Genomic DNA, 16,120 nt, shown 5'->3' with positions numbered 1-16,120 from the left:
CCTTCTGACACAGCAAAGGTTAGCATGCGCTTATGGAAAATCAATTCTAAATGGCAGTTTGCTATCAGATCGAAGACAACGGTTTAAACGCAGACTAATAATAATAATAATAATAATAATAATTGCATTTATATGGCGCTTCATACTGACGTTTCTAAGCGCACTTTGCTACTCATACAAATAGATTAGAAAACACAATAACATTAACAAAATCAGCGTTAACAGTAACAAAAGAAGAAGAAAGAAAAGAAAAGAAAAGAAAAATACATGTGATACAATGGTACAATAATTGATAACTGTGTGCGCCTCCAGGAGAAAAAAAAAGACTACACGTAAGAACAATTTATTGACATCTACAGTATTAAATGGGAAAAATCTCTCTCGACGGTTTGCTGCTGTTACAGTCACATTTCAACGATTTTATTTTTCTTTCTTAATCCATCCTTCAACAAACAATCCTGGACGGAATTATGCAGTGTTCATCAAGGGACAAGCCAATGACATAATAACTCCCTCTCCCTGCATCTGTTGATTAATTGGTCAACAGTCCCACATATTAATTTTCTATTTCCTTTAAAACACCAACAGACACATACACATACGCTGTCTCCCTCTCTCTTTCTTCAGTTGATACGTCATATTGCAACTTCCTCTCGTATAATATACCGCCCACGTTTTCATGGCGTGTAGTGACATTTCTTCTAATTGCCTTCTGATTTCGATTACTGTAGGTACTTTGATATTCATCAGGATCTATTCGTGTGAATACAAGCGCAACAATGCTTCCCCGACCAGCTGTATTACTGCCATACTTTCTGCTAGCCTTTTTGCCAGCTGCTTTCGCCGCTCTGACTCTGCGGCCAGTCTCTACGATCTACCTTCCGTACGCCTACGACAACGATGGCAATGGCGTGTACGGGATCGACGAGGCAGCTGTCGAACAGACTGGCTACGACACTAGCAACAAACTCGCGTACTCTGCCGGTGAGCTCTCAAAAATGCCCTCCTAACTTGATATCATTTTAATATCGCATCTTGATGCATTGAATGACAAACAGACAGCTCAAATATTACGATAGATTACTATACTGCTTACCTGACAATTCTAGAATGCGTCAAGCGTAATGGAAGAGACCATCTAGAAGTGGCGATGTTTGAGCAAATTCAGTTTTCTTTCACCCTGTCGTAAAAATCGAGAAGTGCAACATATACTTGATCCCTACACCACCTATTTAGTTGACGATTTCCTTGTAATGTTATGCTGGACTTAACAACTGAAAAACGTAAACCATTATTTATTGGTTTTGTTTTCCTACATGATATCTTATTATCTTAAGTGATGAAGTGAAAGCGAACACGATTGTAAGTGTTGCTGGCTGAATATGATATTCACACGTGAAGCAATAGGACATTGTTTATCCAAAGTTGTTACACGAGGAAGGAAAAGTATCATATCGCTTGTGATCTTCTTTGCATTTCCACAATGACAATTTTCCACACAATTCATAATGATGATTATGGCGTCCGTAATACTTCTATTACCACATTTAATAGGGAACAAACTCCTTAGTGGGCGTTTTCAAGTAATTTGAAGAAAACAGCAAAGTAAAGTTATAATAATAAAAATAATGTAATAGAACGCATTCGGATATTCATTTCGCCATATAAGTGGCAGATGTTGATGGTTTAACGAATAAAAAAGTCAACATGAATCATTAAATATATTATGTATAATTTTATATAAGCCTGCTTGAACAGGATAGGGTATATAAGCAGTGTTTATATCAATAAGATTTATTGATCTCTTGTCAACTGCTTGTTAAGAATGCTGTAATAGTACTATCATATAACAACATAGACAATGCGTCTTTTCTGTGTTGTTATTTAACATTCAAGCATGCAGTAAATTTCAGTTGATTAACGCTTAAAATGTTACTTTTCTGTATTGTATTATCGAAATGTGTATGAATATTATGTATATCCTTATACATGTATGTATCTGTGTTGTCAAACCATGTAAAAACTGAATGTCCTTATCGGACAATAAATCAAATGAATTTGCACCGCACATGTCTTTTAACGTCGAGTTTCTGCTGCTGTGGAGAATAACTCGACAATCATAAGGGACTGGTGGGATGATGAATCACATCAATCTCCTTTGATTCTCGTTGCCAGGCAACAACTTCATCCACATCACTGATTGGTCAGACGCGACCGCGCCCTCAGTCGTCTATCGCACGGAAACAAATAGTACGTGCAATGACATCGAGACGTGCGGGGACTTCGTGGCCTTCGTGCTCGAGGGAGAAACAACCACGGACATAGGCACCTTGCAAGTTTACGCCCTCTACGACAAGAACGAGGACACGTGGACCAAGTTGTTCGATGTGTCAGGTGAGAAATCCAGGCTTTATTGTATGGTTGAGGGGTCTAGATATCGCGCACGAAAATTTGAAATGCTCTTATAATAGAAGTTATTCCATAATCGTACCTGAATTTCTCAATGAATATCACGAAAATGCAGAAAAATCACCTCCCAGAATCTCCTGATGATACGATGACGGAGTAGTGCGCTGTCGCCGTTTGTATGTCGGACTTTTTTTTATGCGTTCAATTTCTCGGGGTATGTAAAGATCGCGCAGCTGTCCTCTGTAGTTTCATGCGTGAAAGTGTCTGCCCCTCTGCGGCTGTAACGTGCTCCGGCTTTCGTAGGATATTTTTTCACTTGATATTAAATTTGTCCCTGTTAAGCAACAGCAGTTTTACCTAACTTGTGTATATTATTGTTATTATTATTATATGTGTTATTACTATTATTAGTATTATTATATGTGTTATTATTATTATCATTATTATTATTATGATTATTATCATTATTACTATTATCACCACCATCATCATCGATCATTATAATCACCATCATCATCATTTTCATTATTATTATTATCACTTCCACCACCATCGTCATTTTATCATTCTTATTATCATTATTTTTATCATTGATATTTTCATAATCGTTAATGATTTTCATTTATAAAGTTTTCTTACAATATTTCTAATCACTTTAACCAATAATATACACGTAATATAAAATGGAAAAAAGTAAAATATGAACATATATTTTGTGTGTGTGTGTTTGTGTTTGTGCTCACCCATTCGTCACCCTCTCATTTTCGTCACCCATTTGTCACACTCTCATCTAATTTGTTTTCTTCAGTATCATTATGGCCCTCCCCTGTCACAAATATATCACAAGTTAGCGCAAGAAATCACAAGCAAATTCAAATTGAAATCACACTTCAACTTTGATAGACTGAAATATTTATTCCTTTGTTAAATATAATCGTTGTGTTAAAATTTGACTTAAAACAACATTTATTAACAGTATTTCAGCGTAGCTGGCAGTATACATTGTTCTTGTGTATGATGACGTCACGTGGTAAACGATCGATCGAACAAATTACGAATTCTATCGACTACGAACGAGACAAGCGAGACGACACGTCTAGGCTACAACATCCTTAGAATAGATTTTAAGGGAAGGTAGGTTTGTACAAGGTAAAAAATTGGAAATTTAGTGGAAAATTTGTTGGAAATCAAAATTTCTTACCTGCTTCCTTCTCATGTTGAGCAATAAGTCAGGTATGTTTATTCCATGGGCGTATCGGCAAATTTTGCGCTTAGTCCTACGCGTAATATCGCTTGCTATACGCAGTTACGCTATGCGCGATCATTAGGTCCCTGCGCGAGACCTAGTACCCTTACTATACTAGCAAAGTGCAGCTTGCGCAGACTTCATTCAAAAACATCTCCTGCTTTCACCGTGCCATTGTGTTTACCGCTACCTTGTTCTGCCACTGGAATCGTAACAAATGGGACGTATAACTATACTCTGTCTATTTCCTGTATAATATGCCTCCAAGAAAATAATGTTGCAATATCTGATTAGGCCTACATCCATTGCATGATAATGTATTTCACCACGTACTCCCATAGGAAGGTGGAAAGAGTTCCACCTCCCTGGTACTCCAAAGGATTAAAAGATCCATAGAACGCAAAAGAGATAATCGTAAGGATATCAGTCTCCGAATAGCTAATTCACTATATTTTCCCCATCAAAATCACCTTAAAGGTAGGGAATCCCATTTGCATGCCTTAATGAAGAGTTGTAGTTGAAGAGAGTATCATTTTAGAAACTCCCATAAAGTATTGAAAGTGGAAGGTAACATTTAATACATTTTTATTGACCGTTAGATTTTGAATTGAATTTTTTTCGGGGCTCACCGTAAATTCCAGTAGGCTACCTTTGCAGACCCATGCACTGCATGTGTGTCCATCATGTATATTTTGTGAAGAAAGTTCATCCAAACTTACAAACATTTCTATATACATTCTTGCCACACACTCTATATATTCTTACATCAGCTCTTATACTTTAAGATTTGTGTTTATAGATAAAAGATACAGAACACTGCAACAAAAAGGCTTAAGTGTGGCTGACACACAAAACTACTGAGTAGTTGAGTTTTGTGCATTATTCAAATTGTAGATAAATGTTGACTTCCAAATTTCTCAGCAGTGGCCTAAACAAGTCCCCTGAGGTTCATATTTAATGTTTTGCTGCATTTTGGGAGGTCTGTGAAAGGTATCCCCTACCTTTAAATCAAGTTTTCCAGTTATTCTCATACTTATACATGTATAATCTTTTCACGTTCAATCGAGCCGTTGTACACGATGTATACATAGTCTGAGTAGGCCTACTAAAGTCCAAGTTTTGACCAAACCTTGTTTTACCGTTCACTTAATGTGTGTGTGTTTGTTTGTTTGTTTGTTTGTTTGTTTTTTTGGTTGTTGTTCAATTGTTTCACTCTGTCTCGAGGACCTCGAAACCAAATGTGGGCGACGTGTCTCTACCATCCTTGGAGGTTATTAGAATATTTAAGATGGCCGCCAAAATGGCTGCCACAATACGAAACTTCTGTATCATTTCCTAATCCAGTTGGTGAAAGAATGTGCTCTAAAGTGATCATGGGGATGATTCATTGTGAAAGCCAACAATATGTTTCTATTCAGTGTTGACTTTTCAGTGGAGCCAATTTGTCAAATCAGCCAATGTAGTAATTCAAAATGGCCGCCAAGATGGTATACTGTGTCCACCCTTCATATCACCATCCAGGAACACAAGACTCAATAAGAAGGGCAACAGAGAGCAAACATCCTAATTATAGGATTGTGGAACTCTTTTTATTACATCGACTTATCATCAAACTAAGCCTCAGTATGATACAGATATACTGGTTTATAGTAAATATATTTTTCTTCCTCGTTGTCCGAAATTGTCGTAGTGGGCAGCAAACCGGACATGCTCCACTTCTCGCATGACTGCCAGACCATTGTGGTCGCCAACGAAGGCGAGGCGGCGCAGAACGCGAATGAAATGGAATTTATTAATCCCGAAGGATCGGTGTCAATCGTGCGGCTAATTAATTCGTCTGCTACTGATATCGTGTACTCTGTAACACACCTGAACTTCAGTGAATTCAATGACAGGTTAGTTGAAAAATCAACTCAGTATCTTACGTTTTAATAGTATAACAAGTAAATCATTTGGAAATTTTATCTCTGTATAGTCACAAGCAAGGTATTGATTGATTTGAAAGATATATAACAGAAGGCTTCAGAAAAATAAACAAAATTGATACACACAAAGACGGATAATTATAGAGTTTTGGCAAGTGTGAAGACGAGTCCCGAGTATATTCGGCAGGTGTCTATGGGAATGCGTATTATTGTAGCAAAATCAGCCCGTCCTCAACGGGTTAAAGGTCCTGATTACCTTTGGGAGCACTGATTTAAAAAATGTTCAAGATATCACATCTGATGCATATGTGCAGGTCAGTTGTGTCACAAAACATCCTACCATATGAAATTTTTGCAATAAAGCCCAAAATACAAGGAGATATCACTATACTTCTCATTAAACCATTTACTGTAGATGGTTTAGTCTTAAAACATTTTTATTATAACTATTGTTCACATTTTGTATATTTAACAATACTTAACATCGGTTATACTGGTTCGAATTTTTACTTTGGTTGTTTCTATCCCTGACTAACATTTTAGAACTATTTTGAACCACTAAAGCTGGGTTTTTGTTTCATCTGCAAATGGTAAATTGTGCCTTTAAGAGAAGACAGTAAAAAAATAAGCGTCATGCGTCATGAAAAGGGCGACAATTAAAGAGAGTGTCTTGTTTCTTCCTACTCTTCCTACACCTTGCACGAAGCAATTGAAGAATTATATATTTTTTTTTTATATATGCATGACGGGCTGAACGTATAAGTGTCACAAGTTCTGTCATTCAACCTAAGCATAGTAAACATAATTTCTCGAAGATTTGATTAGTATAATTCGCTCCTTTTGATAATCCTGACCAGGATTGGTTGGTCATTGATACATCTTCCTTGAAAAAAAAAAGATATACTCACCAAACGGATCATCATCGTCCTATTAAACATAAGAGTATCTTTTTAACTAATCCTGCATTCAAGTGACACAGCAGGTTGATTTCCGCAACATTTGTTACCGATGGGACACTGCCGGGCTCTGTTTATTCACAGCCAAGTCCTGCAAAACAAGAGTGTACCGCGATTCAAGTAACACCATCATATAACATGTATAACGTATGGTATTATCAAGAGAGCTAACTATTCAAACCTTGTCTGGCGTAATGTAGATGTTTTAGGTTTATTCATATTCATTCTTATTCTTGCCTCTCTTTTCACTTCGTGTTTCCATGGTGACCTGTATTTCCTTCCCATCATTATCTAATAACTGACAGAGCCGACGAGTTTGTTGAGAGAGGCGTTCGCTATCCGTACCGTGGACAGCTCAACAATGGTTCCGACACGTTTGCTCAAAATCTCGAACCAGAATACATCACGTTTAACTCAAACGACACAATGGCATACATTGGACTGCAGGTAAGTCATGTGTGTGATGGTTTGTGTGTGTGTGTGTGTGTGTGTGTGTGCGTGTGTGTGAAAGGTTGCGAGAAATCTTCCAATCGATTCAAAATCTATAATTTCTTGAAGTTTTTGTGTCGTCATCGCTGAACAGAGAGATTGCTATACTTGATGACGTCATTTTGACAACTATATCAACAGAATGATAACAGAAAATTCTACTCGTTTTCACTTTTCTGGCATGATGAATTAGCCCTTGACACATCTCTTTCATGAATAATGAAATTTGTAAAATTCTCGACATTTTTTCTTTATATTGTGGTCCAAAATGACGTCACATGAACTGTTACGTAGTAGCCTTCCTATCCAGCAATGACTGCATCGAACCTGAAAAATTTATGTCCTTTTAATCGATTTTTTTTTCGATATGCCACTGAAGTCTTTTATCATATAATGTTTATAATGTATGTATATCACTCAGTTCAATTGTCTTTGTTTTTACCGTCGAAGGAAAACAATGCTGTCGCCGTCATAGACTTGGTGAACGACAACGTGGTCGACATTTTCCCACTCGGTGAGAAGAGTTGGTTGACCCTCGAGCTGGACGCGAGTGACAAAGATGATGGTATGACCCATGACTGACCATTCAAAGACTCATTTTATATAATAATAATAATAGTAATAATAACAATAATATCAATATTAATAAAAATGATAATGATAATAATAATAATGATAATAATAATAATAAAAATAATACTAATACTAATACTACTACTACTACTAATAATAATAATATCTTATTCATCCAGGGTAGCCTCTTCAGTGTTGCTATAGCTGCTCTACCAGAGGGCCCTGCCATTTATATTAAAGTAGCGTTGCCAGGAACCCACTTATATACCTGGGTCGAGAGGGACATGGTGGGTAAAACATCTTGTCCAAGGACATTAAGCATTGAGCGGGATTCGAGCTCGCGTCCTCCGATTGGGAGTCGGGAATCTTTGTCTCTATCCACTATGCCACAGCGCGCTCACCATATCTATTTTTTTTTTAAGCCATCGTACTCTTGTAGCGTCATTATCAGGTGATCGTTGTTTTTGTCATAATTATTGTTTCAAGTTTCAAGTTTATTTCATATTTCCACTTTCTCAGTGATGGGATTACAAAATGATTGACAATAAAACAAAAAGTACAAAATATAAACAACCATATCTTATGCTGAAAAAAAAAGAAACAAACATTACACACAAATATAAATGGTCATTATCATCTGAGGATATCACAAATCAATGTCAGAAATATGATGGGGCCTACATAAAAGCAGTGATGCTTGTAAAAACTGTAGGTTCCCGAATTTATAGGCGTGAAATTATACGGAGAACGGACATGTTTATCTCGACCAACTTAAATTGTACCAGTGCAAAATCAGTATTAAGAACGAACTGTCGAACCACATGAGTACTTTAATATCGCTTAAACGAGACTTTACATATTTCGCCGCGTTTACAAAGAAAAAAAAAGTGCTATAACGGTGTCGTTAAATGACTTGGAGCTGCGGACAAAGACAAAAGACTGGGGGTATTAAAAAAAAAAATGTTGCTAAGAGTCGGGTAGTGTGTATCCACTAAGTAATAGCCGTTTTAGTTTGCGTTTGAAGGTGAATAAAGATAAGGAAGAAGTAATATCTTGAGGGAGGTCATTCCAGTATATGGGTCCAGTAAACATAATTGTTTTCTTTGCAAAAATAGTGCGAGTACGGGGAAGGTGATAGGCGTCACTCTGACGAGTGGGGTAACAATGAATAGAGCGATTTCTTTTGAACATGTGGATAAAAACAGGTGGTAATTCATTAGTTGTTAGTTTGTACATGAAAATTCCAAGATTATAATAAAATAGGTCTGGAATTTTCAGAATTCTGTTTTGATGAAAAAAACAGTTGGTATGAGCAAAATATCACAATTGTCATTGTGAATATCATCAAAATTAGTACAATTATTGTTCTGCTTGTTTACGAATAATCAAAATATTCGGAATATTGAAAGCAAGAGAATATCAAGCAGAGGGGTGAAGTCTGAGGTGTAAATTTTCTTCAATTTGTCTCCCTCAATATCCGGAATATTATCTGGTAGTAATAACAAGCGCACTAAAATCTGTACAGTGTTGGTTTGGTTGCTAATTTTGACACAAGACACAACCAACAACGCGCTCGATATGTTTTCTTCCTTGGAAGACATCAGTTTGATTGATTCATGATTCATGATTTAATGTTCACAGCAACGCTTGCTTGCCTGCTTGTTTTTGTTTCAGGCATACTTTTCCGTCACAGCGATATTTTCAGCTTCTACCAACCGGATGGGATCAAGTATTTCGAAGAAGCGGGCGTTGGCTATATCATTACGGCAAATGAGGGAGATAGCTTCGAGTACGAGCTTGGTTCTAAAGACTGGGCGGAGAGCCAACGGGGAAATGACTTTTTAGCAGGTACAGGGAAGACGTTTTCTCCTGTGGTATATTTATGAGGAAATGCAAAACATCTGTGTGAAATTTACGGACGTATTAAAGGTAGAGATAAAGGGACCATGAATACAAAAAGTTATGATTACAAGGGGGTTAATATGTTTATATTTTGTTATTGATACGATAATATGATTATGATATGATAATATGATACATTGTATTATATTATATTATGTTATATTATATCATATTATATTACAGTATGTTATAGTGTAACATATTACATTACATAATATGATATCATATAATATCATATTGTATTATTTTACATTATATAATAATTATCATTGTGTGCGGATGTCCGTGGGTTGATATCATGACATTGTGTATATGTATTCTTACCAACGCAATAAACCTAGAAAATGCGCACCATAAACACATTAACGCATTCTGAAAGTGTCCACTTCCGAGTTTTAATGCTGAATGATAAGTTACACGAAATTATGATAATAACTTTCACTTTATATAAGTTTAATATGACTTCTTGTTTTATATTAACATGAAATAACAATTCACAATATAACACATTTCCGTAATATAAAGGGTGCTTGACAATCTCAGCTATACCCGAAATGCGCATTTGATAAACTCGATAATGAACCCGACAGAGGGAGAGAATATTATGATCCGATGCGTGGAAAGAGAAAACATTGAAAAGCGATAAATAGATAGATGAATAGATTGATAGATTGCTAGATAGATATTGGATAAAACAGACAGAGAGAGGGAAAAAAGAGAGGAGGAGGGGAGGGATGACAAAAGAGAGAAAAAAAAACACAAAAATGTCTAAAAGTCAGCTTCATAAATCGTTATGATTACACGACATTCGGAAGATGCTGTTCGCTAAATAATTTAATCAACACGTTGTTATTATATCAGAATTTGACATAAGCCACGACCTAAACAGGTACAGAGGCACATGGAACACCATTATAACAATGTTTTGCATTAAATGGTCTCACATGCGAAATCAAACATATCTGTTTTACGTAGGAATGCCGTAATTTTTGCATATTTTGTTTTCTTTTCATTTCCAGACGATTACGCTGCAAGCGTTGGAGCTGATCTCATTGCTAATGTCAGTGACAACGATATTCTTGGTAAGGGCAGTTGCAGAGTGGTCATGTGATCGTTTCAATGTATAGTCAAACCTGTCTATAGCGGCCACCCAAGGGGGACAAAAAAGTTGCCGTTATAGACAGGTGGCCGCTATATACAGGTTATTCACCATGTTTTCTTTCTCGGAGGGAATTGTTTTTAGTGGTTGTATATACGGCAGGTGGCTGCTATAGACAGTGGTCGCTAAGACAGATTTGACTGTCATGACTGTAAGTGAACGATGAAACTGTGATAAACTTTCATGTAGAATTTTGCTGGAATGATCAAAGTAAGCAAGATAATTGTTTTCAAGGGTTCAAGTGTGCACAGGAATTTCAGGCTTGTATTTTAGCGTCAAAGTCACTTCGAACAATTGTCATTGTTGGTGAATTAGCTTGACCTTGCGTTTGTATTTGCAATTAATTAACTCGACCAACTACATAGCTAAATAGACGCCTGTTTGATGATGATGGTGATGATGATGATTATGATTATGATGATGAAGACGACGATGATGAGGATTTTTATTCGCCTCTGTCGTCAACATCACCCCTTCAGCAAATTAGGGAGATGGGAGAGGATTAACACGGACCACTTGACCGAACGACAGTGATTAGTCCTCCGCTCGTCAGAACAGAAAAGGCTACGACCGTCCTCTCCAGTCGTCTTCTTTGTTAATCAAGTTGACAACATAAAACAAAATCTTACTCCATGACTTGTGTTTGTGCTTCCTCTAGGCCGCCTTCAATTCAGCACTGTCGATGGACTCAGTGAAAGCGAGCCAACTAAGTACGAGAAACTCTACTTCTTCGGCGCTCGAGGCTTCTCCATCTTCCGCGCCGACAACCTGAGTCTCGTCTACGATAGCGGTGACGAGGTCGAGCGAACGATCGCCCAGTATTACCCCGACGTCTTCAACACGAACACTAAGCCAGATGACGCGGATGAAGACACCCCCGCCTCCTTCTTCGACAAGCGGTCGGACAATCTGGTAATCCACAAATCTCTTGGGTCTTTTATCCCCTCACCCTCCCTACTCCTCTCCTCTATGCGTCCAGCGAGGACCCACAAGACACAAGAACTACACCAACACCTGTTTTAAACTGAACACCCCTTCAAATCCTATGAATATGATTGCCTTAAGTCGTATCTGTAACGTGTTCAATAACGATTCCAAATATCATTTATCCTGTCAACCATTCCCGTTCAGCTTGTCAATTCGCTGATAGTTTGCAGCTATTATATCATTGAACTTTTGAAATTTTTACTCTTACTGCTATATAATATTGAAAAAGAAAGTATTGAATTTCATTAATGTAAATAATGATATCATAAAATCCCTATTGTAATGATAATGATAATTATTGTTATACAACATTATTACAATCATTATCACATTTATTCTTTAATTGCAAAAAGTTTTTATTTTTGTAGTTGTATGGATTGACTTAATTATTGAAATCTAGTTTTACTTCTTTATGCAGTTATTTTGTTTGCAGTATTGCTTATCGTGCGAGTAGTATTTATGTTTCTATTTGTGTGTGTGCATGCAGAATAGAGAATAACTCCCAATTCGTATCTCCACCTGACTAACATTCCCACATTCTTCTCTCCTGTAGGGACCCGAATGCGAGTCTGTTGAGCTCGGCGAGATCGACGGCCGTCGCGTCCTTTTCATTGGAGTCGATCGCACGGCCGCCATTTTGATCTACAGCTTTCCCACCGGCGAAGTCCAACCAGAATTCGAAAGCGTGTACCGCGCCGGCGGTCGGACAGAGACGTTCCAGGAACTTCTCGACGCCAGAAACCTCGGCGATCTTGACCCGGAAGATCTTAAGTGAGTGACAACGCGGCCTATGGTGGCTATATGTGATGCGACGCGGTCAGGGCTGCAGTGCGACGCTGGCATGCGACAAATACAATGGATAAAGCATTTTAAAGAAGAAATCCACTCCAAAATTTTAATCAATTTCGTAAGAAACAGGAAAAGAATCCCTCCAGAACGGTGCAAAAATGATCAAAATCGGTTAAGAAATAAGGAAGTTATGACATTCTGAAACTTCGGTCTGTTTTTCCGGAAAACCTTCTAGACCAGTCGTTATGAATATTCAAATCCGAAAGTTGATGATGTCATTCTCTCACAATTTTTTATTCATTTCATATACGGAAATGACAAAAATCTTATATTTCAGCTGTATAGGTGTAAAAATTGCCTTAAAACCACCCAAAATAAAAAAGAACAAAATGGTAAGACTGATATACTTGGTATTTGAATAATGCTTTTACTTGTATAAGCTATTTGTTTTAATTCATGTATAACATATATGAAAAGTTGTAAGGGCGTGACTTCATCAACTCCCTAATTTAGACATTCATGAGAACTGGTCAAGAAATTATTTGTTGAAAAAAAAATGTGAAATTTCAAAATGTCATAGTATATCTTATTTTTTCCCCGTTTTTTTTTAATAATTTTGGCAACGTTCTGTAGGGAATTCTTTCTCTTCCTTCTGGAGTTTGTTTATTTTTGGGTGGATTTCCTCTAAAGGATTAGATATCGTACAATAATCTGTCCTCCTCTAAAGGTCTTCTGGTTTAATAACGGTATTTTCTCCCTCGTGTGCGAATACAAACGATGAACTAGCCCTTCCATCAGTTTCTTTCTTAAATCTTGTCCAGATTCATTTCGGCTTCGGAAAGTGCCACCGGGAGACCGATGCTGATGGTTACGAGCACAGTGAGCGGCACCCTGTCCCTCTACGAGGTCTATGACGACGAGGTTACGACAGGTGAGAGCGAGAACATGTGAATTACGGAATATGAACTAATAACATGTAATACAATTTCCATCATTTATCTACTCAGCGTTTAGATTAATTCTAACCCAGGAGGAGGTGGGGAATGGGGGAGGGCATCCCTTTCATCAAAATGTAGGTGCCCATCGATCACATCACAGTATTGGCATTCGGACAGCCGGTGTCACTACGATTACAGTTCGTTATTCTGAAGGATCCTTATTCCCAGGGTTCGTTCATCCGAAAAGAAAATAAGGTTAGAGAATTCCGAAGGTTCCTTCGGAATAACGAACCTTATCTAATCGTCGGACTAACGTACATTCGGAAGAACTAACCATCGGAATAACGCCACAAATATTCGGATTAACCATCCCTATTCCATGTTTTGTCAAACGAACATCTATAGGAACACGGAATTCGATCGTGTGTTTCAGAATGCCGAACCTCTGGGATAACAAACCTTCGGAATCTCGAATATTACCCTGCACTGCAGTTATATATAAACTTATATTCATTCATATTTATTTATATCTGAAACTTTTAGGAGTTGACTGAGAAATATGGGGTAGTTGCAAGAATTAAGCCGAAAACTCATGATATATATTTCATAGATTATGTTTCACTTTGTGTGTGTGTGTGTGTGTGTGTGTGTGTGTGTGTGTTAAAAATGATGAACAATGAAGAATACCTGAAGGACAACCAGGTTCGGGGAAAACCTTTTGATACACATCTCACATTGATAGTGATTCTCTCACCTCTGTTCCATCCCATACACAGCGCCACCACCGGAAGTGACGACAGACAGCGAGGCACCAATCACAGTGGCTTCTTGCCTGGTCCTAATGCTGAGTCTCCTTGCAAGCCTGCTTGTTCAAATGTAGAATGCGCATCCTCGTTCCGAAAAAAAAAACCCCCAAAAACCCAAAACAACCGGCACACTGTATGATAAAGATGATAGGGATAATTGAATAAGTTGAGAGAAAACATGAAGACTACGTGCTCAGGTCATGCCAAGCAGATCTGTACAAGACAACAAAACAAATCAGAAACACAAAGGGAGAAAATACCTTAATAATAGTGAGAGGAATTTCCTGCGTAACTATCCATAATTATTACTTATTCGACGTCGTTGTGATTATAATTATGATCTCGATTAATCAACAATCGTGGACAGTATACTCAGGGAACTATTTGAAGAGTTTGTTTGCAAAAACCGATAAGTCCATATTTTTCAAATGGAGATCTTTGCGATTAAAGGTCAACAAAAATAAAGAGAATAATAAGAAAATTTGTGCTTCTTTTGATCATAACTTCAAAAATGTACCTTTATATGTAGTGACCAATATATCATTTCAAAGGTATTATTTTGTACTTTATGACAGAGACCGTACTTCAAAATCTTCAAAAATGGACTTATCGGTTTTTGCAAACAAACTCTTCATTTTCTCTCGCATGTACCCGACAGATTGCATGCGCAATACATAGTTATGTGTTATTTAATCCTTTCTTATGGTAAGAATCAAATTAATGTGCTTTTTGAAATTCATGAAATTCTTCCATCGAGACGTTTTATCGCAGATGATTGACATTAATCATTTACTACATCGAGGATAAGGATTAGAACCAGCAATTGCTGTCGGGCGGAAGCTCGGTGGTCTAGTGGAGATGACGCCTGTCCGGATATCAGGAGGTCGTATAGGGTTCGAATCGTGCTAAAGTATGTGCGCCCATTATGAATTTTATCATGGCTACTGCTAAAACACTGATCAATGCAGCAGCAGTGCTTATATTTACGTCGATGTAGGGCAATTTGTCAATCAGTTGCAGTAAATGTGCTTGTATTGTATAGAGTCCAGAATCATATCGTACTAGTTGTATCTATACACGTATGGATATATATATATATATATATATATATATATATATATATATATGTATATATATATATATATATATATATATATTTTTTTTTTTTTTTTAATGATAGCAATGAGTTTTAAGGCTGGATTCCAGGATAATAGAAGACAAAGTGATTTTTGATTTTTTTTTTCTTGATGCAGCTGTGAACAACTTTGATGACTGGTAATGATAATAATAATAGATAGGATAGTAATGATAATTTAGTAAAGATCGAGCTTTGTTGATCAGAATGATTCGTCTCATCGTTATTATATAAGAATTCACCTAAGATGGCGGCCTTCATTGAAGTCCTGTAATTTTTGTGTCTGTAATTGAGCTCAACTTTACTTGGTTTATCTGCCCTAAACAACAAATTGAAAACTGTACCTTCATCAGGAATAACACCAAGACAGGCAGGGACTATGTTGGATCTCTAATTCTTTCCCATTTGGAGTTATTCTGGATTGGAACTTGAGGCAAGTGTACAGCAATGATTAAAGGAAATTTCTGTGCTGGTCCCATATACTGATCTTCATGTAAGGATTTCAAGCCACCTTCTCTCTGGAAGCCAGCTTATCGCCTTTCCACTGAAGCTTTTGTTCCTGCTCTAGTTATAAATCCTGCCATTCACATCCACCACAATGGCAACTCAGTTGAACACCAGGCAAACAGCTGCCATTGCAAGCCAAGTGACGACAGATCTTGTCAAGAATCAGGAATTTGCCAGCCTGCTGGAGTCCATTGTCTGCAATGCCATCGAAAAGAAACTTGGTGAAATCTACACAAAAGTGGAAACCATTCAAGGCGAAGTCTTTGACCTGAAACAAAATCTGGAGAAAAAAGACAAAG

The 16,120-nt window shown here is 37.3% G+C and overlaps 1 protein-coding gene across 1 annotated transcript; it reads left to right on the top strand.

Moving 5' to 3' along the window:
* The first annotated feature begins 779 nt into the window (after positions 1 to 779).
* Positions 780 to 14,253, top strand: LOC140238720 (mesenchyme-specific cell surface glycoprotein-like). Its single transcript, XM_072318617.1, has 11 exons — positions 780 to 984; positions 2,176 to 2,394; positions 5,346 to 5,550; positions 6,842 to 6,983; positions 7,476 to 7,590; positions 9,273 to 9,446; positions 10,520 to 10,582; positions 11,318 to 11,571; positions 12,200 to 12,417; positions 13,257 to 13,366; positions 14,150 to 14,253. The coding sequence occupies exons 1-11, from the start codon at positions 780 to 782 to the stop codon at positions 14,251 to 14,253; spliced, it is 1,809 nt and encodes a 602-aa protein (XP_072174718.1).
* The last annotated feature ends 1,867 nt before the right edge of the window (positions 14,254 to 16,120 follow it).

Source organism: Diadema setosum, chromosome 15, assembly GCF_964275005.1.
Source record: "Diadema setosum chromosome 15, eeDiaSeto1, whole genome shotgun sequence".
Lineage (NCBI taxonomy): Eukaryota > Metazoa > Echinodermata > Echinoidea > Diadematoida > Diadematidae > Diadema > Diadema setosum.
This window is presented reverse-complemented; position numbering and strand designations above follow the sequence as displayed.